This window comes from Nannobrachium achirus (genome assembly GCF_963921795.1).
Source record: "Nannobrachium achirus genome assembly, chromosome: 15".
NCBI classification, from domain to species: Eukaryota; Metazoa; Chordata; class Actinopteri; order Myctophiformes; family Myctophidae; genus Nannobrachium; species Nannobrachium achirus.
Window position 1 is genome coordinate 3,145,232 of NC_137822.1, and position 26,430 is coordinate 3,171,661.

Here is a 26,430-nt window from a genome sequence, read left to right on the forward strand (position 1 = left end):
GCTTATCCTTATGTGACAAATGCTATAATGCCATCAATGTTTTCTTCTCGAAACGTCAGTTATTAAACAGGCACGCAGACGACTAGCTTCACGTGATCTTTATTAGTGAACTTGTGGGCCCCCCAACTAATTGGCAAAACACAAAGATTTGAATATTATAAGATAACAATAATGTTTGAAATAATTATGTAAAAAGTAACTAATGATTATATTTTTTTTACCCAATAAAAAAAAATCTCAATACAACAAGTTGCAACTACAACCACTTATAGTTGCAACATTATCCCCAAAACTGCCAACGTGCAACAGGGTCAATTCAGACCATTCTTGCAATTTTTCACAGCTGGTTGCAAGTTCCAACTAGTTGCATTTGCCGAGTCATTGGTGTGGTTGACTGGGGCTTTCGTTCCATTGATCCAAGGCGGAAAAACACAAATAAACATGCGCTGAAAGAATGCCCGCGGCCCACCCATCTGACCACTAAACGCAGCAGTCAAATGAATTCATATATAGTACATATTTGAGTCAGTGAAAATGACCACGGGTCCCAAGTAGCCTTATGGTACATTGCCAGGCCCCAGACACCCTAGTTAGTCTGTGATTGTCCCACTTCCAAGCTGGGTGTCCCGAGTCCCAACAAGTAAAATACGCCAATGTCAATGGCTTTCAACACTCACTACCAAATTGTCTCTGCCGTTTTCCACCAAATTGAATTCGATTTCAGCACTTTCATGTTGCGTTTTGTTGAAAGGTGTGCTACTGTGAGTGCTAAAATAAATAATTGTCAGTCTGTTGTCGTGCTGAAAATGCTTGCGGTGCGCATACACGTGTGCATGTCATGCATCCTTGCATGTGCTGCAAAATAAATCATCATGCACAGGGTCCTGGTTGGGGGGGTTGAAGATACGGTCACTACAACAATTCTGAAGGGTCGTTTTGTTTGGGAGAAAGACAAGCTAGCTGGGTGAGCAGATAAATAAAACCTTAAGAGGTGCACAAAATGTAAAAGCACATCAGTCAACATCACATGTGCATGGCTGAGCAAACAACACAGGTGCCCTTGTTGGCAAGTATACACCATTAAAAAAATATATATCTCTTTCTGTAAATATACCTTTTGCTGCTACAGCGCTTTTATCGATATGCAGATTCAGACTGCATGTACACAACATAAGTATGTTACTAGTTACTACTATATTGATAGTTGTGCCTAAGGACACTATGTATATATACTAGTAAGACACCCGAGGGTGGAATGCGACCTCAGGGTGACATGCAACCTCGCCCTAAAGGGCGAGGTCGCGCCAATTCTTGACAATCTGGCCAACCACAGCGTTTCTCTGACGATTCTAGTTGTTGTCATTCTGGGGGGAGTTTGTTCATGTTTTTGTGAGGGTATCAACCCTAGGAGACACGGGGAGAACACGCAAACTCCACACAGAAAGGCCCTATCGCTCACACCCTAGGTTCGGTTGGCGATAGGGCCTTTCTGTGTGGAGTTTACCTAAACATGGAGATGTGGTACAGAGGGACTCATATATGGGCATAGCGCCGGCCGAAAATTCAGGTATTTTCGGGTATATTCGGGTGGCTACTTTCTATGACGGTGGCTACTTTCTATGACGGTAGTCCCATATGACATGATGGACTGGACTATCTCCATATATAGTTCATGTTTTTGTGAGGGTATCAACCCTAGGAGACACGGGGAGAACATTTCTGTGTGGAGTTTGCCTAAACATGGAGATGTCATGTGACATCACTTCCTGTACAGACAGTCAGACTGACAGCCATTGACTCCGACCTAACAATAGCTACTGTCTATGACGGTAGTTCCATATGACATATTGGACTAGACTATCTCCATATATAGTGTTATCCACATCTCCATGTTAGGACTCATATATGGGCATAAAAAGTATGTCATGTGACATCACTTCCTGTACAGACAGTCAGCCATTGACTCCGGATTAACAATGGCTACTGTCTATGACGGTAGTCCCATATGACATATTGGACTAGACTATCTCCATATATAGTGTTATCCACATCTCCATGTTTAGACAGCCAATGACTCCGGCCTAACAATGGCTACTTTCTATGACGGTAGTCCCATCACATGATGGACTGGACTATCTCCATATATAGTGTTATCCACATTTCGTGTAGCCGCCCTGTACAGGAAGTGATGTCACAACTCGCTGACATCACACTAACATCACAGAGGATACGGAAGGACGGTCACGAGGATACGGAAGGAAGGAAGGAAGGACACTCAAGCGACACGGTTCTTCAGAGTATATGTGACCTTCGGTCGCAATTATTCGTTCCCTTTCTTGACGTACCTTGTTCTTTACTGTACTCTGTTCTTGTTTTTTATTACTTACTTACTTCTCTGTAACTTTGTAAATAACCTTATACTGCTGTGCTGCTGCCTCTGGGCAACTGATTTCCTTCCTTGGGATAATAAAGGTATCTATCTACCGGTATCTATCTATCTATCTATCTATGTATTAGCTCTGTTTACACAATGCTGTACTCCCTCCCAATGTATATATGTTCCCCATTTTCAACTGTTTTTTCTTATTTTATTTGTGACACTTGCTTTGACAATGTAAACCGTATGTTTTCTCATGCCAATAAAGCTCCTTTGAATTGAAAATTGTATGTATTAGTGATGAAATGAGTACATTGGACCACAAAAGCCGGGGCTTTTTTTGGTGCCATCCTTTTAGCATAAACCTTTTGACTGTACAACTTGTACCGTTCATAACCTTGCCTATAAAGTGGCCAATGCAATCAATCCAATGTGTGTTCATGTGTGCAGCTCTGACAGCGTGCAAACCCTTATCCAAATGGACCCTACTACTATGAGAGCTAAATAAAAGACTGGCTCATTTACTGTGTAGCAGCATTAGGACAGGTTTAATGCTCTCCCGCTGCTTTACACTGTTAAGCCTCTCTAAACCATTGACACCATCATACATACACCCCCCCAAACACACACACACACACACACACACACACACACACACACACACACACACACACACACACACACACACACACACACACACAGCTAGCTTAACTGGCTAGCTCATTAGCCTCACTGAACCTCCAGAGGCATAACGTTATTACACACCTATTTGAACCCCGTTTTAAACACCAATCGCATTTTTTTTATCCACTTATTGTAAATAAAATAAAATAAACACAGCCAGCTGCTCTAAAAGGATCGTGCGTTAAAAAAAGGCGTTCATTGAGTGAGCCCGAAACAAAGATGTCAAAAAAATGAATTTGACACCTTGGGTTTGGTCACATCCATCCTAATTAGCTGCTGATTTAATTAGCTCGATTGTCGCTTGATGCTTTGATGAGCACATGGTTTTTAATTCCCCCACACCGTTTATTTTGTATTTATTTATAAAGGGAGAAAAAAAATCTTGGTGTATGGGGTTTTTTCCTCCCCGGTATACAGTAACACATATCAGCGTTAATAACAGCATTAAGAGTGTACAAATCTAAACCAAAACGGTGGTCACATTTGCACACTTTCTCAAACTGTTAGTGAAAGAAAATGTATATACACAAAAATAAGATAAATGATCAAAAACACTGAGGATCCTTTCACCACAGTGTGCAGTAGTAATCTGCACAGCAGATAGCTAGCTGACATTAGCATTGGTATCACGAGAAAATAACAATTCTACATTCTCTAATAGCGTAGACCGCTTGTAAACCAAGCACGCGTGGTGTCTAACAACAATATAACTCCTTGAAAGCGTTAAAATGAAACCAAATGGACCCGTGAGGGTCCATTTGGTTTCATTTTAACGCTCTCAAGGAGTTAGCATTTTTTTTTGACCCACCAAGTTTAGTTGCAACAGAAACCAAACCCGAAAAAAAGAACAAACCTACTACACCTTACCTTTGATAGGCCGCTCGACGGTGGACAGTTTGGTGGTGGTGGTGGTGGGCTCTTTAGCAGGAGGAGTAGACATCATTCCTCCTCTTCTAAAAACACCCCGTTCAGAATGAATTCCTAACTTTAAAGACCCCCCCTACGCACGAAAATAAATAAATAAAAAACCAAACCTCCCTTCTTCTTCCTTCCTCCTTCCTTCCCTAAAACTAGACTACTAGCCTCGTAGCTAAAAAGCTATTAGCTACACAACCTACCTACCTACCGCACAGCTAGCCGTGCTGCTAGGCTAGCTGGCTGCTATTATAATAGTGGTGGGGTTTTGAACAGCCAAAGAAACCCAGCAGACAGACAGACAGACAGACAGACTGACAGAGAGACAGACTGACAGACACAATGAAGGAGTGGACTGTGAAAGCTGCTGGGGCTGGTGGAACTATGCTATAGGGCTGTCACGATTATTAATATGACATTTTTTACATGACTGACGATTAATTGTCGCTCAAATAATCGCGGTTATTACGATTTAATTGTGTTTTTTTTGTCGTTGACAATTCTAGCTTGGTATTGTAGGCTTTGAAGTTGCACATGGGCAGATATCCCATCCCATATGACACATGACCTGAATATGCAAAGACATTTCTGACATATCTGAGACTGACAACTTTAAAAAAAAAAAAAATACCATGCCATTGACAGTGGAAATAGCCGATTTACAAGCTCTGGTACAATTCTTTTGAAAATGTTTGAAAATATGTGAACATGTTCCAATTGGAAACGATATGACAACATAATTGCGATTATGTCAATAAATTCCTCAAAAGTCGGGCGGACGTGTCGTGATTTATGTTTTGTAGCCTAATAAATATTTAAAATCTACAAATTAACTTAAGTTTTCAAATAAACGTTGTAGTACATTTGGATCTGAGATGTAAAAGTACACCACTGGAAATTGGAATTATTCCAAAGTACAGTACTTGAGTATTGTAGTTATTACTTTCCACCACTGCTGGGATGGTGATAATATTATAATGATTATGTGATGTGTGTGCCAATGCCACAACAGCAGCAGCAGCAGCACGGTGACACCACCAGCAGGCTGTCACTGAAACTGTCACTTTCTGCTGCCCTGCACTGGGCTCTAGGGACTGACTGGCTGGCTGGCTGCTGCTGCCACCAGCTGATGATGAACGACCCTCCCGTCCCGCCGCCGATCGCCGACCGAGTTTGCTGTCAGCCTGCCCTGTCACGCACATATGCTTTATAAAGACCTTAGCGGCCTGTCAGATTTTTATAATCTTGGTTATTATGACTTTTATCTGTATTATTTTTTAGACGAGGAGTGGAGTGTGGTGCATCTGTTAAAAAAAAGCCCCCGCACACGATCCAGGACATGCCTGCTGCTGCTGCTGTGGGTTTTGGTGGGTGTTGTGTGTGAGCAGGGGCGTCACAAGGGGTAGGAAAGTGGGACTGAGTTACTGGGGCCCAAGGTGGAGGGGCCCTAATAACTTTATCTATTGAAAAATAGCAGATATACAAGCTCACAGCGGAGCTTGTAGATCTGCTATTTTTGAAAAGTTGTGAAAATCTTTGAATATATGTATTTTTTAAGTGAACATTTCTAAACCAAATTTTGCTTCTGGGGGGGTCCCTGGAACTAAATATTTTGAGATCGGGGTCCGTGGCCAAATACATATCATCTTGGGGGTCCTTGACATAGGTTTCTTGCACACATTTTCACGATTTTCCAAAAATAGCAGATCTACAAGCTCGCAGCGCGGCACTCGCTGTGAGCTTGTATATCTGCTATTTTTCAATAGTTAACATTCATGGGGGGCCCGCACTGAATCCTTGTACCCAGGGCCCAGAATTTGGTGTGACGCCCCTGTGTGTGAGTGAGTCTGTACTCAATGTGTGTGTGTGTGTGTGTGTGTGTGTGTGTGTGTGTGTGTGTGTGCGTGCGTGCGTGTGTGTGTGTGTGTGTGTGTGTGTGTGTGCGTCGTCGTGATCCGATGTTGTGTGGCTTGGCTTCATCCAGACCCTCTTCTGTTGGATTACAAATTAATCCACCACCACACAAGCGGATTTCCTACAACACGGCTCTATTATGTGTAACAGCACGTGGAACTATGGGTAGTGTAGTGTAGTGCTTAATTGGTAGCCTATATTATTGGGAGAAGTAGGGACTCTTGAGACAACTGAACCATTGATTGATCGATTGATTGAATACTTTATTTTAGTCGGGAATTATAAGGCTAAACATAATGACACAGAAAGGTTCCGGGGACTCCCATTGTAGTCCTTTCCCCCAGCGGAAAGCCTGGTGATGCGAGGTTAACAGTCATCAAATGAGCACAATATTATGCATGTCACAAAAAACTTTATGTAGGCCTACAAAAGACACATGGCTCCATTTTGGGTGTTTTTTTTTGGGAGAATGATTTGGGACTATTTTGTAGGGGAAAACTGGGCAAATTCTGCGTTATACATTTTAGAATGTATTTCTAATCACTAATTAAAATGTTGTTGAGAGATTCATGTCCATATGGCATTCTAGTTGTTCACACTCACCCGAGCAGTCAGCTCTTGTCATACTGACACTGTACTACATAAAGTAGTATATGACAAATCCATTTGAAAGTTGGCAGAGAAAATGTATTTGGTTAGTAAAAAACATTTTTACTTTTCCATGAGATCCGCATGGACTGCATTCTCTGCATGCGACAGCCAGGGTGACATTCACAGCAGACGGCAGGATTAAACGGCAACATTCAAATGGGCCCCTGTCTTATACGGCAGCTTTTCTCAAAGTGGGTGCCGTGGCACCCTAGGGTGCACGTCCACTGGGACCCACCCACCCCCTAATCTAGACTGAGTGGCAAAACATTGAGCAGCATGGAGCATTGGAGTTTGGAGGTGCTAGTTGCAAATCACTCAACGGTCCTACATACCACCTGTTTCTAAATTGCACAAAACATGCCTATGGTGGATTTTTATCAAACAAAAACGTTGCAGATAGAAAGAGGATAATTCAAGCTTTCAGTACAGCCACAATGTTGGTGAGTTTAACTTTGTTTAATACAATCAATTTTCTGTTTGGATGTATGTTCTGTCATTGTCAGAAATTCGTTTTTTGCCACTCAGTAGGCGTTCCCACATAACTTCCAGCAACAGTGATGTCACACGCATACCCTCTATACTTGGATCATATTTACCAAGTATAAATGGAGTAATTATGCTTGACCTCACCCAGTTCTGGAACTATTGATTCCTTTACTGTACTTACAGTCGTTACTGTGTGTATTGATTGTGCATGACCCTTGTGCACATCAATGTCATTACATGCTCTAATTTACAAACCTTTGCAAATTACTTTTTGGTTTATGGATTGCATTTTTGTTGTTTATATGAAATTATTGTGGGAAAAGATTAGAGAAGAAGAGACAAATCAAGTTTAGTTCTCAGTCAACACACACCTCACTATTATCATCCTCTCTGAAAACACTTCTTCACAAGCTTCTATTTGCTGAGCAATGTTGATTAACCACCTACCTATTTAACCTTTTTCTAATTAATAAAACTAGCCCTTACCCGTTCAAAGATATGAGCTCCAAAATGATGTGCAGTGTGTGGGTTATGGGATGTGCACTGTGCACACAGTATATGAGGGATGGAAAGTAACTTTAACTGGTGCTTGCATGATGTACTGTAGGAGCATCAATGTAAGAAACCCGTTTCGTTTAATGGCTACAGAGATACTGACCCCCCCCCCCAGCCTGCCCGCCCACCCGCCTGCACACACACCCGCCTGCCTGCACACACACACACACACACACACACACACACACACACACACACACACACACACACACACACACACACACACACACACAGACACACACACACACACACACAGAGCTGGTTAAACATTTTGCCTCATGCTAGATGCAGAATAGATGTGCCTCAAGCTAGATGCAGAATAGATAGTAGATACACCATAAAAATGCTAATATACAGCATACGATTTGCGAAAGTGACAAACGGGCTTCACAGTTATGTCAGGTGTGTTCATATGCTAATGGTGATGCGATTTCAGATCAATTGCTCCAGCCACTGAGGAGAAACGCTGTGACAGACACTCACTCACTCAGACAGACATTCGCAAAATTATAGTATAGACTAGCCCTTACCCGTTCAAAGATATGAGCTCCGAAATGATGTGCAGTGTGTGGATTATGGGATGTGCACTGTGCACACAGTATATGAGGGATGGAAAGTAACTTTAACTGGTGCTTGCATGCTAATATGTAGGAGCATCAATGTAAGAAATACCCGTTTCGTTTAAGGCTACAGAGATACTGTGTACCGATCTACATGACAACATCTGAAAGAGGGCCAGCCAACACCCCCCCCCCCCCACACACACACACACACACACACACACACGCACACACACACACAGAGCTGGTTAAACATGTTGCCCCATGCTAGATGCAGAATAGATATGCCTCATGCTAGATGCAGAATAGATAGTAGTTACACCATAAAAATGCTAATATACAGCATATGATTTGTGAAAGTGACAAACGGGCTTCACAGTTATGTCAGGTGTGTTCATATGCTAATGGTGATGCGATTTCAGATCAATTGCTCCAGCCACCGAGGAGAAACGCTGAGACAGACAGACAGACAGACACTCACTCACTCAGACATTCGCAAAATTATAGTATAGATGTAAATGTGTCCAATCTGTATTCTACCATACAGATTGAGACATTTAGCTCATGTCATACGTCATGTCTCACCTAGGGCCGACGCATAGTCTACTCCACTTCTAGAGCTGAATTTATTTCGGTTCGGTTCGGGCCGGGGAGTCACAAAATCTTGGCAGCACCGAACAGCCGCATTAATGACAGAAACCGGGTTCAAATCCAGAATGGGGCTTTTAAGCCGTGACATCATTTTGTAGGCAGAGGAGAATCTGCCCCCAGAGCATTTTCTGTCCCTCGCTATTTTCAACAGATCCGAGACAAAAATAACGACTAAAGTATAATTCTAACACTTTCCTTTCAACAACAAAGAGAAGAAAAATGTGTAAATAGTAAAAATAGTAAAAAGATTCACGGAAACTGGGGGCAGAAATGCTCCTCTGCCTACAAAATGATGTCATACTTAACAGCCCCATAGAAGAGGAAAGTTAAATTTGATAGAGCAGGAATCCACTGAACGCACTTCGATTTTCGATACTGGCATATATATGGGAGAGTGCATGTAGGGTAACATAGACGTGGTCTCCTTTCTGCAGTAGCAATGCTCCTGCATTACTTGCACTGTCAGACTGGTCTTTTCCCTCAGGTGAGCTTTGGTCGCATGCAGACAACATGCGTGCAGAGTTGTGAAAGAGGCTGATGCAGAGGTTATGGCGACCGGTGAAAGCGAATGATGAGAAACTGAAGTAATAGACGCCCCTCACTGGTGCAGCAAAAACACCTGAAGACAAATCAATCCATTGGACAGCCATGAATCAGTCAATTATGACGCTATACATGAAATTGTCCCTTGCTCTGATTTGATCTTATTAATTTGATAACTTGAAAACATTTGAGGGACTCAATTCTGTAGGAAACATTTCTATTGTAGGCCTGGTGAACTGATAATGCCATTATAATTCACCCTTTGTCAAGTCCCGCCCATTGTCCTGCCCCTCTCCACACCCATTGGTTGCTGTGTCTTGGTGGGACATTCAGTGGGACATTCCATCCACTGCCATGTTAATTCAGTTGCTTCATATTGTTATTCTGTGTGTTCAATTCTAATTTCAAACTTTGTTTCAGTCAATTGGAGATGCTCAGTGGCAGCATAGTGAATCAGCATGTTTTTAAATGTTTTTATTTCTCCAAAAATTATGTTTTAGCAAATTCAACATAAAAAAGGCGGAACCAGGGCGGGACAAGGCAGATTGAGCCTGCTGGTTGGTCAGTCAGGGACCAACCAGGAGGCTAACAAAGGGTGAATTGTAATCATTTGAATATACTGTATAATTTATAAATGTGTTGTTGTTAAAATGTTTTCCTCATTTTAAGTGTTTGTTCAGTATCAGGAGTCTCCGACTACTTCCTGAAACTGATAAATGGGTACTCTCTCCTGATTGGATGAAATTGGCAAAACTCTAGAATCTCTCGGAATACAGAGCTTCAACCTTAACCATAAAATATCACTTACACTAACGTTAACATGCTTTTTAATTTAAAGTGTACAATTTAACAGCAATGCAACACATTAACAGCAATGCAACACATGGCACATACGATTTGCGAAAGTGACAAACGGGCTTCACAGTTATGTCAGGTGTGTTCATATGCTAATGGTGATGCGATTTCAGATCAATTGCTCCAGCCACTGAGGAGAAACGCTGTGACAGACACTCACTCACTCAGACAGACATTCGCAAAATTATAGTATAGACTAGCCCTTACCCGTTCAAAGATATGAGCTCCGAAATGATGTGCAGTGTGTGGATTATGGGATGTGCACTGTGCACACAGTATATGAGGGATGGAAAGTAACTTTAACTGGTGCTTGCATGCTAATATGTAGGAGCATCAATGTAAGAAATACCCGTTTCGTTTAAGGCTACAGAGATACTGTGTACCGATCTACATGACAACATCTGAAAGAGGGCCAGCCAACACCCCCCCCCCCCCCCCCCCCCCACACACACACACACACACACACACACACGCACACACACACACAGAGCTGGTTAAACATGTTGCCCCATGCTAGATGCAGAATAGATATGCCTCATGCTAGATGCAGAATAGATAGTAGTTACACCATAAAAATGCTAATATACAGCATATGATTTGTGAAAGTGACAAACGGGCTTCACAGTTATGTCAGGTGTGTTCATATGCTAATGGTGATGCGATTTCAGATCAATTGCTCCAGCCACCGAGGAGAAACGCTGAGACAGACAGACAGACAGACACTCACTCACTCAGACATTCGCAAAATTATAGTATAGATGTAAATGTGTCCAATCTGTATTCTACCATACAGATTGAGACATTTAGCTCATGTCATACGTCATGTCTCACCTAGGGCCGACGCATAGTCTACTCCACTTCTAGAGCTGAATTTATTTCGGTTCGGTTCGGGCCGGGGAGTCACAAAATCTTGGCAGCACCGAACAGCCGCATTAATGACAGAAACCGGGTTCAAATCCAGAATGGGGCTTTTAAGCCGTGACATCATTTTGTAGGCAGAGGAGAATCTGCCCCCAGAGCATTTTCTGTCCCTCGCTATTTTCAACAGATCCGAGACAAAAATAACGACTAAAGTATAATTCTAACACTTTCCTTTCAACAACAAAGAGAAGAAAAATGTGTAAATAGTAAAAATAGTAAAAAGATTCACGGAAACTGGGGGCAGAAATGCTCCTCTGCCTACAAAATGATGTCATACTTAACAGCCCCATAGAAGAGGAAAGTTAAATTTGATAGAGCAGGAATCCACTGAACGCACTTCGATTTTCGATACTGGCATATATATGGGAGAGTGCATGTAGGGTAACATAGACGTGGTCTCCTTTCTGCAGTAGCAATGCTCCTGCATTACTTGCACTGTCAGACTGGTCTTTTCCCTCAGGTGAGCTTTGGTCGCATGCAGACAACATGCGTGCAGAGTTGTGAAAGAGGCTGATGCAGAGGTTATGGCGACCGGTGAAAGCGAATGATGAGAAACTGAAGTAATAGACGCCCCTCACTGGTGCAGCAAAAACACCTGAAGACAAATCAATCCATTGGACAGCCATGAATCAGTCAATTATGACGCTATACATGAAATTGTCCCTTGCTCTGATTTGATCTTATTAATTTGATAACTTGAAAACATTTGAGGGACTCAATTCTGTAGGAAACATTTCTATTGTAGGCCTGGTGAACTGATAATGCCATTATAATTCACCCTTTGTCAAGTCCTGCCCATTGTCCTGCCCCTCTCCACACCCATTGGTTGCTGTGTCTTGGTGGGACATTCAGTGGGACATTCCATCCACTGCCATGTTAATTCAGTTGCTTCATATTGTTATTCTGTGTGTTCAATTCTAATTTCAAACTTTGTTTCAGTCAATTGGAGATGCTCAGTGGCAGCATAGTGAATCAGCATGTTTTTAAATGTTTTTATTTCTCCAAAAATTATGTTTTAGCAAATTCAACATAAAAAAGGCGGAACCAGGGCGGGACAAGGCAGATTGAGCCTGCTGGTTGGTCAGTCAGGGACCAACCAGGAGGCTAACAAAGGGTGAATTGTAATCATTTGAATATACTGTATAATTTATAAATGTGTTGTTGTTAAAATGTTTTCCTCATTTTAAGTGTTTGTTCAGTATCAGGAGTCTCCGACTACTTCCTGAAACTGATAAATGGGTACTCTCTCCTGATTGGATGAAATTGGCAAAACTCTAGAATCTCTCGGAATACAGAGCTTCAACCTTAACCATAAAATATCACTTACACTAACGTTAACATGCTTTTTAATTTAAAGTGTACAATTTAACAGCAATGCAACACATGGCACACTAAATTAGCCTGATAAATCAGTCCGCACATTACCACCCCCTGTTGGTGGGCAAAACGAAGTGAAACGTAGTGTGTGAAGAGTCTGACGCTTGCAGCCAGGCAAACACTAAATAGGATCTAATTTCTTTCCACCAAACAGTTGGCAGTCCACTCTTTTGTTATTATTTCATTTTCTTGCTGAGAAGGAAATGGTAAAGGACACGTGATATCAATTCTCAAGAGCTAAACAACACTAGACTAGAGTTAACTGTCTGTGCAAAACAAAGTCTTCAAACTTTGCCATTGAAGGCCACTTAGCCCTTATTGCTGACGTTATTGCATCAATGAATTGTTTCTCTGACATATTACCTGTCCCCGGGTTGTAGGCATTGCCTATGTTGATAAGGACCTTTCTGAACGGCAGGATGTTCTCTCTGTCTGAAGCTTTTACACTACGATTTAGAGCAGCCGTAAATGCAAACTTTGGTTGACCTACAACAAAACAACAAAGGAACATTTTAAATAGCTTGCCTGTCACAATAAACAATGCTAAAGATGAGAAAATAATATTATCTAGAGATGAGACAATGAGGTAATTGGGTACACATAAGCCAGTTAAAGGAGATCATTTCTACTATACAAATGACCTGCTGGCTTCATATTATGTACAGTATTATGTACACGAAGGCAGCCTCAGCAGCTCATATTATATAGGTTTAGAAGCAAAATGTACTGTATAAATGAATATGCACAAATATCATTAATATAATTACAAAAACGTGGCGGCGATTTGTGTTTTTTTAATAAATAAACTAAGTAAAGGGTGACGAGTGGATTAAAGGCTTTGAATGAAAAAACATAATAGTGCAATAAATCCTAAACCAAAACATCACAAACCACCTATGGCAACTTTATTGTTTAATATCTTCTGCAATTATTAATTGGAAAATACCTTATGTTAAAGATACCTTCCTGCTAAACAGAAAAGGGTATTCGTCCAAACCATGGTACAATATTAACTGGCAGTTTCAGCTTGAGATCAGAAACAAAGTCCACTTTACCTTCAATGTTCCTCATCAGTTGGTTGAGCAGAGTGTACTGCTCCTCAGCCTTTATCTCTGTGACGTTGGCCCTGGAGGCCAGAGCCTGCAGACTCCTTCCCTGCACTGACAAACATTTGTGTTAGGGGTGCAAATTATTGATTGATTCATTAATTGAAAATTGATAACCTTATCGATCGATTAACCGATTAATTGATAAGCAGCGTTTTTGAATATGATGGAATAGGATTACTGCGATTATGTTAAGCTCACATTTGATATCACACACACCATACCTGTAACATTCACTATAGCAAAAAAAAAAGAAGAAGAAAACATCTTTTAATTTTCTTTTATTTTTTCTTTCTATTCTTTTTTCCCGTTTATATTAATCGAATAATTTATTAACGGCAATTAATCTATTTTAAATTCCCTAATTTGTGTCTTTAGAGCATTTACTGTACATGCACAGATACACAAACCTTACACTGCAGACATTCTGATTTATTATATTGGGCGTAAGCAAAACATAGGGAACTATTAGTTCCCTTTCCCAGAAGGTGACATAAACATTTCCGGGTAAGTTTCCCATAGCTTCATTTGATTAGCTCAGCAACAGATTTGAACAGGAAACAAAAATGCCACCTTCTGGAAAAGGAAACTTCAGTCATGCACAGACTATATTCAATTTCCAACACGATTTCCTTTGTGTTTCTTAATATGTGCATATCTGTATATGTAGCTGATATAAGACACAACAACTTCAACAGGTTAGCTTTTTGAGTAAAACATGTTAACTTGGGTTATATTTTGCCATAATCACACTAATGCTTTACATGTAAAAGCCTCATTCAAAGTATTGCCATAATCGGATTATTATCAGTAATTTGCATGCTTTTTATTTTACATGACAAAACGGAGTAGCAAACTGTTATAACAGTGTTTGACAGTGAATGAACACAAGTTTATTTGTGTACGTATGTGACACATTTGTAAAGAATTTGTCTGTCTGTTTCAGTAACATACTTTTTGCTATCATGGGCTTGCTGTACATGTATGTGCTGCAAGCCCATGATAGCAAAACATATGTGCCTACTACACACAGCAAACAGTGCTGTCCATGGTTCTGATTTCCATACAGTCCAAGACTCCAAATCTGTCAACTGATTGTCACCAGTTTGTCACTTAGATGTCTGCAGCGACAGAATAATACTATAATCCAGCCATATCTATATCTATGTACAGTACAGTATCTAGGTACAGTATGTACACAATTATAAGCAGTACATTTAGGGAAAGCTTCTCCAGCCTACATTATCCGCCACCCCTGTGAGTGCCTATAATTGATTGGCTTTTTGTAACCCATAGATCACGAGGGCAACACCCATCATCCTCAATTTGTAATTTTAAAGGCACTTTCACTTCTGACTACCATACATGTGAAAACCTGTAGAAATGCTATTTCCCCCGCAATTCCGTCTGGGCCTAGCGCTGCAAACTAAGACTTTCACAGCCCTGGTAGGAATGTGTGCTCCTTTAAAACCGCTCTGAAAGAACAATACAGGTGGCTGCCAAACTGTCCCCTGTAAAAAGACAAAGCCAATGCCTAGGTTTGTTAGCCTAGATGTTTTGGTTGAGTCTTTTTGTTTAGAAAGTTCTCATTAAATCAAATAATAAATACATGTTTTACCTGCCACAACTGGTTGGAGATTCCTCAATGTTGCCAAATCATTCTCTGCTATTTGTAACCTGGTTCCCATGGATCCCAGTTCTCTCAGGAGGTCACACATGTCTGGTTGGCAGCTTCTCTCCGTCTCTGCCTGGTCTGAGGAGGTGATCTCGTTTTGAACCTGCTCTGGTCCTTCCAGGACTGTAACATCACCCTCTGCTTCATCTCCAGCCTGGGATCCAGACAGACACAACAGCAACACAAGCAGGCTCACCGTGGTTCCCTTCATCCCCTTGGTTCATGCGGCACAAGACTGACAATGAGATGAAAGTGCAAGTGTAGATATAGCATGGACGTTAAATATTAATCCATGAATTATAATGGGTGCAGATGCCTTCCAGTAAAGGTGGCAGCAAGTTTTATGACACTTCTTAAAACAAAGAAGTGTTTATGCCACCTTACAAGAAGTGCTGACATTATCAACTCAGGTATAGTTAAAATGTTATTCAATTGTCATACAAACAGGGGTCTCCAAAGTGTGGCCTGGGTGCCTAATTTGTCAGGATTGTTCCCTGTGTTGTTCCCAATTTGTATGGGTCTCGACTCGAATAGAATTCCCATTTCTTTTCTCTACATTTCACACACGCACGCACACACACACACGCGCTCGCTCGCGCACGCACGCGCGCTCGCACGCACACACACGCGCACGCACGCACACACTCACGCACGCACGCACGCACGCACACACCTGCACACACACACACACACACACACACACACACACACACACACACACACACACACACACACACCAGGACCCGGGGTGGGCGGTGTTATCAATGCTATCCAATGAAAATCTCCTGGAAGGTGTCTGGGGCGTGGTCATTGATCAAAGGGAAAACGCAAGACTGGGTTGTAGATTAGATCCGGTCTAGAGCGGATATGAAAACGGCATGTATGTTTGTGTATTATGCGTGTGCAAATTACCGGATACAGTAGGACAGTAGGCGGGGCTCTAAACCGGATCAGAGCACTGATCTGTAAAGAGAAACCAAGGCTTTTCAAGTGCGGTGGAAAGTTTGTTGATGGCGGTCGTCACAAGAGAGGAACGGTAATCAACTGTTGTGTGTCGGCTATGTTTGCCTGACGGACATTATTAGCAACATGGCGCCCAGTTCGAAATCCAAGAAGAAGCAGCAAACGCCAAGAAAACATAGAGAAGACAACGTCGTCAAGCTTGTCTCACGTGGGAAGGTTTCAGGACAGTTTTCTCAAAGCAGTTTCAGTAAACTCTCTCCTCTTGTGTGCATCCCTTTGGAAGACATCAGTGAAGGAGGGCTTCTGGAAGCAGGACACGTGTTTCTTGGCTACATCAAAAGTGGCCGATACATCCTGTCCTACACCAAAGTCATCAAAGTAGACGTGCAAGGAAGAATGTGGACCCTTGGAGGAACAGAACCAGATTCGGATGATTCAGATGCGTCATATGGCTGCAACTACACTCTGTATTGGTGGGAGTTTAACCTGCACAGTAAACTGAAACTGGTCCAGCAGGTGAAACTCTTTAAAAACGGGCATGTTGAAGAACATGACCTCCTGAGTCTTTATGTGTGTGAGTGGCCCAACGACGACTCCAACATTGCCATCTTTGGCTTTGATGCACAGAGCACCAGCACAGATCAGCTCATGATTAACCTGATGACTATTTATGGCTGGTGCTTGAGGTTCGTCACCATTGCTCCCAACCCTCCAGCCAAACCCTGCTCTCAATGCTCAGCCATGACCACACACTCAGGTAGTGGTGTCAGATGCCTGGAACACGGCTTTGTGCTCCACAGCGTGTGTGCGATGGAATGTCCCTTTCCCTTCCAGCCAACCTTACAGCTGAAAAAGGACAAGGTCATCCTGCTGATAGAAAAAGGAAGTTTGGTGGCCTGTGCCATCTACCTGTGTCCAGCAGGTGAGCAGAGCCAGTCCTGTCAGATGCTCTACACCAAGAGAGGTCAACCCTCTTCTCCTCCTTCCATTCTACCTCAGGGATCTGCTGAAGACAGACATCCATCCACCGGGTCCCCTGCCTCGTCCTCCCCATCCTCATCAAACCTGCCCTCATCCTCGTCTCAAGAGGCAGATCTCAGCGAGCCCAGCTACACCCACTATAAACGCCTCCATTACCACCTCCCACAGCCGGGGGCAGCAGGACGGGATACAGAACGTCCATTTCATTTACAGGCTACAGATCTGACGGGAAGGGGCCAGAAGTTGCTCCCCGGTGGACCACGTGACGGCCAGAGCTTGTGTGTGGAGGAGATGTTGCTGGATGTTGGCAGTGTTCTCTCTGTGTTGCAACAAGATGATGCCATCTGGGACCCTCGGGTCTACAGATTTGACTTTGTCGTGATGGAGGTGTGTCCAGTGACAGACACAGTTTTGATCGGCATTGGCCTGTTTTGGGAACGCGAGGAGCGCAACATGAGGGTCAGCTGGGACCTCAGCACAGGGCTGTGCAGTGTCATTGGGGTCAGTGACCTCACAAGAGAAGTCCCTGACTACGATCCTTATGGTGACCCTGACACTATGGTGAGGCCTCACAGGAAGTCCTGTGTGGACACAGTGATGGAGTGTTCTGTTCCAGAGAGCAGCTCTCACCGCGTCAATGTCCTGAACGCAGATGATCTGTCCAACACGGTGTTGGAAGACACTGAGCGATGCACCTGGGTGACAAGATGAATAAAAATACAAAAGACACTCACACACACACACACACACACTCACTCACTCACTCACTCACTCACTCACTCACACACACGAGCCTCATCTTTTAAGTTTAGCGCATTTCATTTTTGAGCAAACCTGCTGTTTCACATTATGATACACTTTGATAGTTTTGATATGAAGATTTAGATATTTGTTTTGAGGCTTTTTGTTTTATTTTAGTACTGCATTACAATACTGCAGATGTCAACCAAGAGCTCTGGAGTGACATTTCTTTTATACATAATAGACAGGTTAAGAAACACTGCTGTAAAATGATTACTGTGTGAAGATAGATAAGCAACTAAACTGAATACAAAAACATTTCTGTTCCATTCATTCTGGCAGCTATGAAAAGATTTGTTTTTATTTCCACTTGTGAATATTGCCATGTTATCGTTTCTGAACACTGATGTAAAACATTTCCCCAACTGTGAGTCAGCAGCACTGATCTTTGGGAGGAACTGGAAGTTTAAAATGGGATGTAAATTGAAAGTCATTGAATAAAAATGTCTGCCGTTTGTAAAATAAAAATATTCTTGAATAATGACTCAATTATGCCTTTACAGTGAGCTCTTGTCAAACTCTGCCTATTCAAAACAACAGTTCTCTCTGGTGGTATAGCCAAGTATACGTATAGTAACCCTAATTATTATAACTCTATGATAGTAACATGCCAGAGTTCATAACGCACCTTTTGCTTTGAATGTAAAATGCAATACAATGGCGCCCTCAGGTGGTTCAGCCAATTGTGGCACTTTCTAGTATTAGCTTCAGCATTGGCATTGCTACATGTTGTGTTGTAGGCTATTGGCTCCCTTTATAAACGACAGTAGGATTCGTTGTCATATTACTTTACAAGCAATGTGTGGACACGAGTAGTATTGTGTGTAATTGCTGACAATATGACTGTGTTCTGCATTTTAGCACATTTGTAAAGCACTACATTATCCAGTGTCATGATGATGGAGTAATTAGGCTTCTACCTCTCCCAGTTCTGGAACTATTGATTCCTTTACTGTACTGTACAGTCACTACTGTGTGGATTGATTGTGCATAACCCTTGTGCACATACTGTACATCAATGCCATTACATGCTCTAATTTACAAACCTTTGCAAATTACTTTTTGGTTCATGGATTGCAATTTCTTATTGTTTCCATGACACCATAATTTGTTGGAAAAGATTGGAGAAGAAGAGACAAAGTATTGTTTTCAGTCTTCCAACATATTGGCACACACCTCACTGTTATGCTCACTTTTATTGGCACATACAGTATCCTCTCTGCAAACATTCCATCACAAGCTTCTATTGCTGAGCAATGTTGATTAACCATCAATTTACATCAACTTAAAGCGGCACTAAGTAACCTTTTTTCTAATTGATAAAATGTAATTTTGTCCAATCTGTATTGGTAGAGTATGTTAACAATACAATATAACAATTGGGTGGTGGTTGTGTCTCTGCTCTTCTATTGAGACATTTAGATTGTGTCAGAGGTCATGTGTCCCCTAGACACAGGATCTAACACCAATTTTGACCTGATGGTCAAGATTCAATTCATCCTCTGAACAAGCAGGGTTCAAGTACGGGGTAGAAGAGGAAAGTTGTATAGTGCAGCTTTAAATTTGATAGAGCAGGAATCCACTGAACACACTGCGATTTTGGGGATCTGCATATATATGGGAGTGTGCATGTAGGGTAACGTAGACGTGGTCTCCTTTCTGCAGTAGCAAGGCTCCTGCATTACTTGCACTGTCAGACTGGTCTTTTCCATCTGTGCCATGGTCGCATGCAGACAACATGCGTCTGGAGTTGTGAAAGAGGCTGACACAGAGGTTTCTACTGCTGTATGCAAATGATGAGAAGCTGAAGTAATAGATTCCTCTCACTGGTGCAGCAAATACACCTGAATGACAGAGAAGATTAAGGCAAATCAACTCGGAACAGTCACCACCAGGTATTCCTAAAGATAACCTCAGTAAAACTATGCCCAAATCTAACTTTATTCCTAACCTTAACCTTAGTAAAAACAAATACAAGAACCATGGGGGCGAGTGTGTTTTGTGGCGAGCCTAAGAAAGGCAAGAAGGAAATGGTGAAGATACAGTACAGTCGATTTTATAAATTTTTAATTTTTTACCTGACTTAATCACCCTTATTTTTGACCTTACTTAATTGCATCAATGAAAAATGTTTCTCTATAAGGCAGGCTATATGATATGAACTATTACCTGACCCTGGGTTGTAGGCATTCCCTGTGTTCATAAGGGCGTTACTGAAAGGCAGGGTGCTTTCTCTGTTTGAAGCTGGTATATGTCTAGTACCCGCTAGAGCAGCCGTAAACGCAAACTTTGGTTGACCTAAAACAATGAAGAAAATGTTGGGTAATTGCTTGCCTGTAGCCAGTGCAGAAGACATAAAGATGTACATGAATTCTGCTATTGAGAAAAGACATGTATAATTTGTTTATTAAAGTATATTAATGTGCATACTCTACTAGCAAATGAGTAGAATGAATGACGTAAATGGAGAATCTAATATAATGGGATGTCATTTCTAATATAATATTGTATGTAATAACTTTGGCTATTATCGAAGGCATTATCCCTTACTTAAGAAAAATATAGAGTCCGCAACACTGGTGAATACTCAGCTCTGTTTTATTGTATTCACCAGTGTTGCGGACTCTATATTTTTCTCTTGTATTTAGTAAGGGGAACATAAGAAAATCTGCGAAGTAAATCGTTACCAAGAAATTTCTTCACCAATGTGTTTCTAAAGGTGTGTAATAATATGTACTAAAAGGTTGAAATTGAACTCCCGGGGGAAACCTCATAAAAAACTGATTTGTGTCCCATTCATTTACTATACAGGGAAAAAAATACAAAAAATAAATCTGCTTTAAGTAGCATGTGAGGGGTCTAACTAGGGGTTTTTTATGATGCTGAATCCATTGCAAGCATTTGTTTTGCACGAAAAACATTCCATGGGCTACAAATGGCCCCCACAAAACGGTGAAAAGTGATGATTCATCACTAAACCATCGTTTTGTGGTCCGATTTTAGCCCAAGGAATGTTTTTCATGCAAAACACATGCTTGCAATGGGTTCAGCATCAGGAAAACCCCCTAGTTAGACCCCTCACATGTTACTTAAAGCAGATTTATTTTTTGTATTTTTTCCCTGTATAGTAAATTAATGGGACACAAACACAAATCAGTTTTTTTATGAAGTTTCCCCCAGGAGTTGAATTTCAACCTTTTACTACATATTATTACACACCTTTAGAAACACATTGGTGAAGAAATTTCTTGGTAACGATTTACTTCGCAGATTGGTCAAATATCTTTTAAAATCCCCTTACTAATTGCCGTTTGTCCAGCACCTGGGCCAGAGTGGATTTGTGCATGCACTATCACCCCCTATTATCCCTTTTTGTCAAAATAAGAGTAATTGCTTTATATTCTGATAGTACTCATTAATATTTGCTCAGTAACAGGGGTCTCCCTGTCCCTCCAACTCTTGATTAAAAATTGCATTTTCAGTTGGGATACCAGTTTTATCCAATCAGCATAGAGAACTCAAATAGGACACAGGATAAGAGCATTTGGAAGTGATGACACAAAGAAATTGCAGACAAAATTGGAACTGGAACTTTCTCCCGATTGGCTGAAGACTTGCCATCTGAAAATGTATTTTATGTTTATTAAAGAGCTGGAGAGACGCAGCGACCCATGCTACTGAACAAACTCTAGTCTATAGCAATGATTACTATCAGAATATAATAGTGCTTTAACTTGTTAACAAAAAACCTTTTATATTAACCAAAACATATCACATACCATACCTTTAAATCTATATAAACCTTCTTCCCTGACTGGGACCTTGAGAGGTCTATCCTTGGACCACTCATGTTTTACCTCTACAACAAATCTCTTCTCTGGAAATAGCCGATCAACAAGATGCATTGTGAACTTGTAGATCTGCTATTTTTACTGAAACGCTATGATGCTAAGGCACAGTTGTTAAGGCACATTGTCCTGCTAATCAGAAATTACTGAATGATTCGACTCTATTGAAATGACATCCCATTACAACAAATCAAAAACAGTCAGTTCAGCAAGAAGGTCCACCTCACCTTCAATTCTCCTCCTCAGTTGGTTGAGTAGAGTGTGCTGCTCCTCAGCCTTTATCTCTGTGACTTTGGCTCTAGAGGCTAGAGCCTGCAGACTCCTTCCCTGCACTGACAAACATTTTTGTTAGGGATGTAAATTATCGATTAATTCATTAAAGCTGATATACTTATCAATCAATTAACCAATTAATTGATAATTAGCGTTTGATAATCAGCCTTTGAATACGATGGAATAGGATTACTGTGATTATGTTAAGCTCACATTTGATATCACACACACCATACCTGTAACATTCACTATAGCCACAAAAAAAAAAAAAAAAAATCTTTTTATAAAAAGGATTGATTATAATCTTTTATATTAATCGAATAATTCTTAAGGGCAATATATCTATTTTAGATTCATTGTTAACATCCCTAATTTGTGTCTTCAGAGCATTTACTGTACATGCACAGATACACAAACCTTACACTGCAGACAATCTGATTTATTATATTGGGCGTAAGCAAAACATAGGGAACTATTAGTTCCCTTTCCCAGAAGGTGACATAAACATTTCCGGGTAAGTTTCCCATAGCTTCATTTGATTAGCTCAGCAACAGATTTGAACAGGAAACGAACATGCCACCTACTGGAAAAGGAAACTTCAGTCATGCACAGACTATATTCAATTTCCAACACGATTTCCTTGTGTTTCTTAATATGTGCATGTCTGTATATATACAGACATGCATATATTAACAAAGACACAGATGTCTTCCGCTTGAGTCAAAGCACGCGTGTAAGCAAGTTGCATGTCTTCAAACGAAACGAGGCATGACTTATGCCCGTTTAAAGTTTGAATTTTCAAACGCTTCGTATAGTGCCCCCCTTTGGCCGATTGGAATAAAATTGGTTTCAGTGATACTTTGACTAACCCTCTACATCTTTGCCAAATGCCATGAACGTGTAACTTTGCATGTATGATTTAGAGGCAGAAGAATAATTTGCATAAAAACGCAATATTGATTGAATTATTTAAAAAAAAACATTATTTAACGTACAAACTTCTCACCACATAGCCTGTGTAGATATAGGTTCAAATTTCATGTGAAAAAAGTTTTGTGCGCGTAAAGCAAAAATCCCAGGAGGAGATAGATTTTTACTGTTTTTCATATAATTCCAAATTGTGGGAGATCTAAAGGTCAGAGGTCAAAAGTCAGAGCGTAAAAGTTGTTTGGCATGAGGAGACGTATACGTGTATACGGGTTTCATGGCTGTACCTCAAACACAGCATGAGCTATATCTGTTCAAAGTTTGCACTTTCGAAAGCTTCCTACAGCGCCACCATTTGACCGATTGCTGTATAAAGTAATAGCACACGTCGCCACTGTAAGCTGAACACATTGATGTTTTTATTTTCATTTTCTCACTAAGTATGTAGGAGTAGAAAGGTGCCAAAGTATTGAGGAGAACTTTTGACAGAGTCAATTTTTACAAGTGTGCCTGCAGCTCGCTAAATGTGCAACCTTGTGTAGCGGTTTGGACAGTGAGACATTCCGCCAAGTTGTCTGTGTTTCGTTTTGAGAGGGTCGGTCCCCTGAAAAACGCGTTCTGGCACGAAACGGTTACGTTTGGCGTGTTTGTGACGCCTCCTATGGGTTGAAGTGGAAATGGTTTTGGGGATCTGTTGAGTATACCACCCGCGACCTGTCTTGACTATGTTCATTGCATGGGTTCATAGATCATGTGTACCCATTTTTGTGACATTTGACGAAAATATGTAGGAAAAGGAGCAAAAAGTGTGTTTTGGAGAAAATTCAAAATGGCGGAAAATCTATCCTGACGCAAATGGGCGGGGCCTATATGGGGAGATGTGTCTTGACCCAAGGAATCCAGGGAAAAAATAATTTTCATTTTCTGACCTACGGTTCAAGAGTTACGAGGCAAGTGGGCCGTTATAGCGCCACCATGAGGCCGAGTGTAAATGCTTTTGGGGATTCGTTGAGTCTGCCACCCGCAACCTGTGGTTGAAATTCAGTGTTGACTCGACCTTTTGTTTGTGATTTATGGATATTGTTTGCAAAACGTGCCCCTCCCGCTAACTTTGGAAGCGCGTTACGAACCAACGGTATGGACTATTGAAATATCCCTTGAGTATGTTCATTGCATGGGTTCATAGATCATGTGTACCGATTTTTGTGACATTTGAAGAAAACATGTAGGGAAAGGAGCAAAAAGTGTGTTTTGGAGAAAATTCAAGATGGCGGAAAATCTATCCTGGCGCAAATGGGCGTGGCCTATATGGGGAGAAGCGTCTTGACCCTAAATTTAATTTTCCGATCTACGGTTCAAGAGTTACGGGGCAAAACGTAAAGTGGGCCGTTATAGCGCCACCATGAGGCCGAGTGATGTAATTATTTTTCGTTTCATTCTTAAAATCATTATGAATCTCCTCTCCGAGGTTTGAAACTGTAGCCCTTATGGTTTGCGAGAGAAAGATACTTGAATGTAGTTTCTTGCATTGTCCCATTATAAGTCAATGGGGACAATTAAGTGTCGTTTTTTGCCGATTACGTCGGCATGGTAAGGCGGATCGGAACGAAAGGTAATAGCACACCATTCCCGGCCGAGCCGCACGTTTTGATGTATATATTGCGGGGGTGGCGTAAATGGTGCGGCACTAGTTACGTGCCAAACTTTGGGGAACACCCATGTCCGTCCGTCCGCCGTCTGGCTTAAGTATGAGCGATTGCAATAAGTGTTTTGCCATTGCATGGCAGGCACACTTAATAATGATAATATCTAGAGTGTGCTCGCCTTTCAGGCGAGCCCACTAATAATGACAATATCTAAAGTGTGCTCGCCTTATAAAATTTGCCAAGGTGGGGCCCACCCAGGGCCCATGTATAACCCATGTAGAGCACATGCGGGCTAGCCCAAGCGGCTCCCACCTGGGTCCCATATTAATTTGCCAAGGTGGGGCCCACCCAGGACCCATGCAGAACCTCACCCAGAGCCTACGTGGGCTAGCCCAAACGGCTCCCACCTGGGTCCCATATAAATTTGCCAAGGTGGGGCCCACCCAGGACCCATGCAGAACCCACCCAGAGCCTATGTGGGCTAGCCCAAGCGGCTCCCACCTGGGTCCCATATAAATTTACCAAGGTGGGGCCCACCCAGGACCCATGCAGAACCCACCCAGAGCCTACGTGGGCTAGCCCAAGCGGCTCCCACCTGGGTCCCATATAAATTTGCCAAGGTGGGGCCCACCCAGGACCCATGCAGAACCCACCCAGAGCCTACGTGGGCTAGCCCAAGTGGTTCCCACCTGGGTCCCATATAAATTTGTTACGATGGGGCCCATCCAGGGCCCATGTAGAACCCACTCAGAGCCCACGTGGGCTAACCCACGAGGGACCCTTGTGGAAACCGCAGACATTCCCAGATGGGGCCCATGTAGGGAAGCCCAACTCATACCCATGCGGGACCCATGTGGGCGTGCTGGCCGGGTTACAGGCGAGCCCACAATTATGTTTTGTTATTTTATATTTTTTTGGAATCCGGAAACGGAAATGTAACTTTGATTGTTAACTTTTATGTACTTAACTACAAATACATAAAAAAAGACTAACATTTTAATACTACTAGTCATTAATCTACTAATATAGACAGAAGTGATTAAAGAGGGTCATGTTTGCATGTTTGGAATTGTAACAGCTGAAATCAATAATATATCAGTATTCTGATATTAACCTGCGGGCCGCATTAAGTGAAGGTGGGGGCCGCATGTGACCCACGGGCCGCCAGTTGCCCATGTATGGCCTACGTACTAGGGATGTGAATCTCGACCACTGAGGCGATACGATACGCATCACGATACACTCCCAGCGATACGATATAATTGCGATACATTGAAATCTTGCCGATACGATACATCACGATACACCCCTGACCCCGATACGATGCGATATGATTCACGATATTTTGCGATACACCCCTGGTGCTTACGATGCGATACGATTCACGATTCGGTGCGATTCAACACAATGCAAAGGATTTATATTAAAGCCCATGTAAATTTCCCCCCCAAAAAATTACTAAAAATGCATTACATTTAATTTCCAAACAATTTATTGTTTCACTGTAGTACTAGGCTCTGTCTAACAATCCAACTTATTGAAATCTGGGAGAACACTCCTTGCTGGCTGGTAGAATTGTTTGATTAATACTATATCATTATATCATTATTATATATCATTACATCCTCAACAGGTGGTCAGGGACCCCTAGGGTCCTCAGAGTTATGTGAGTTGGCAAAAAAATTATAGTTTGTTTTTACAGTAACCAATTGAACCCTAGC

The 26,430-nt window shown here is 41.8% G+C and overlaps 2 protein-coding genes across 3 annotated transcripts in view; one reads left to right on the top strand and one right to left on the bottom strand.

Annotated features, from left to right (window-relative positions):
- The window catches only part of LOC308299998 (serine/threonine-protein phosphatase 2B catalytic subunit gamma isoform-like), a 38,710-nt gene extending 34,499 nt beyond the window's left edge, over positions 1-4,211 (bottom strand). For both annotated transcript variants that reach the window (XM_080743763.1, XM_080743762.1), the window contains exon 1: positions 3,929-4,211. In XM_080743763.1, coding sequence (XP_080599889.1) covers positions 3,929-4,004 — 76 coding nt within the window. In that variant the 5' untranslated portion in view covers positions 4,005-4,211. The remainder of the gene's footprint in view (positions 1-3,928) is intronic.
- Positions 4,212-16,359: 12,148 nt separating this feature from the next.
- On the top strand, positions 16,360-17,925 carry LOC308299145 (DDB1- and CUL4-associated factor 15-like; the record flags this gene model as incomplete). Its single annotated transcript, XM_080742863.1, has 1 exon — positions 16,360-17,925. One exon carries the CDS (start codon positions 16,360-16,362, stop codon positions 17,923-17,925), a length of 1,566 nt encoding a protein of 521 aa, XP_080598989.1.
- Between the last annotated feature and the right edge of the window lie 8,505 nt (positions 17,926-26,430).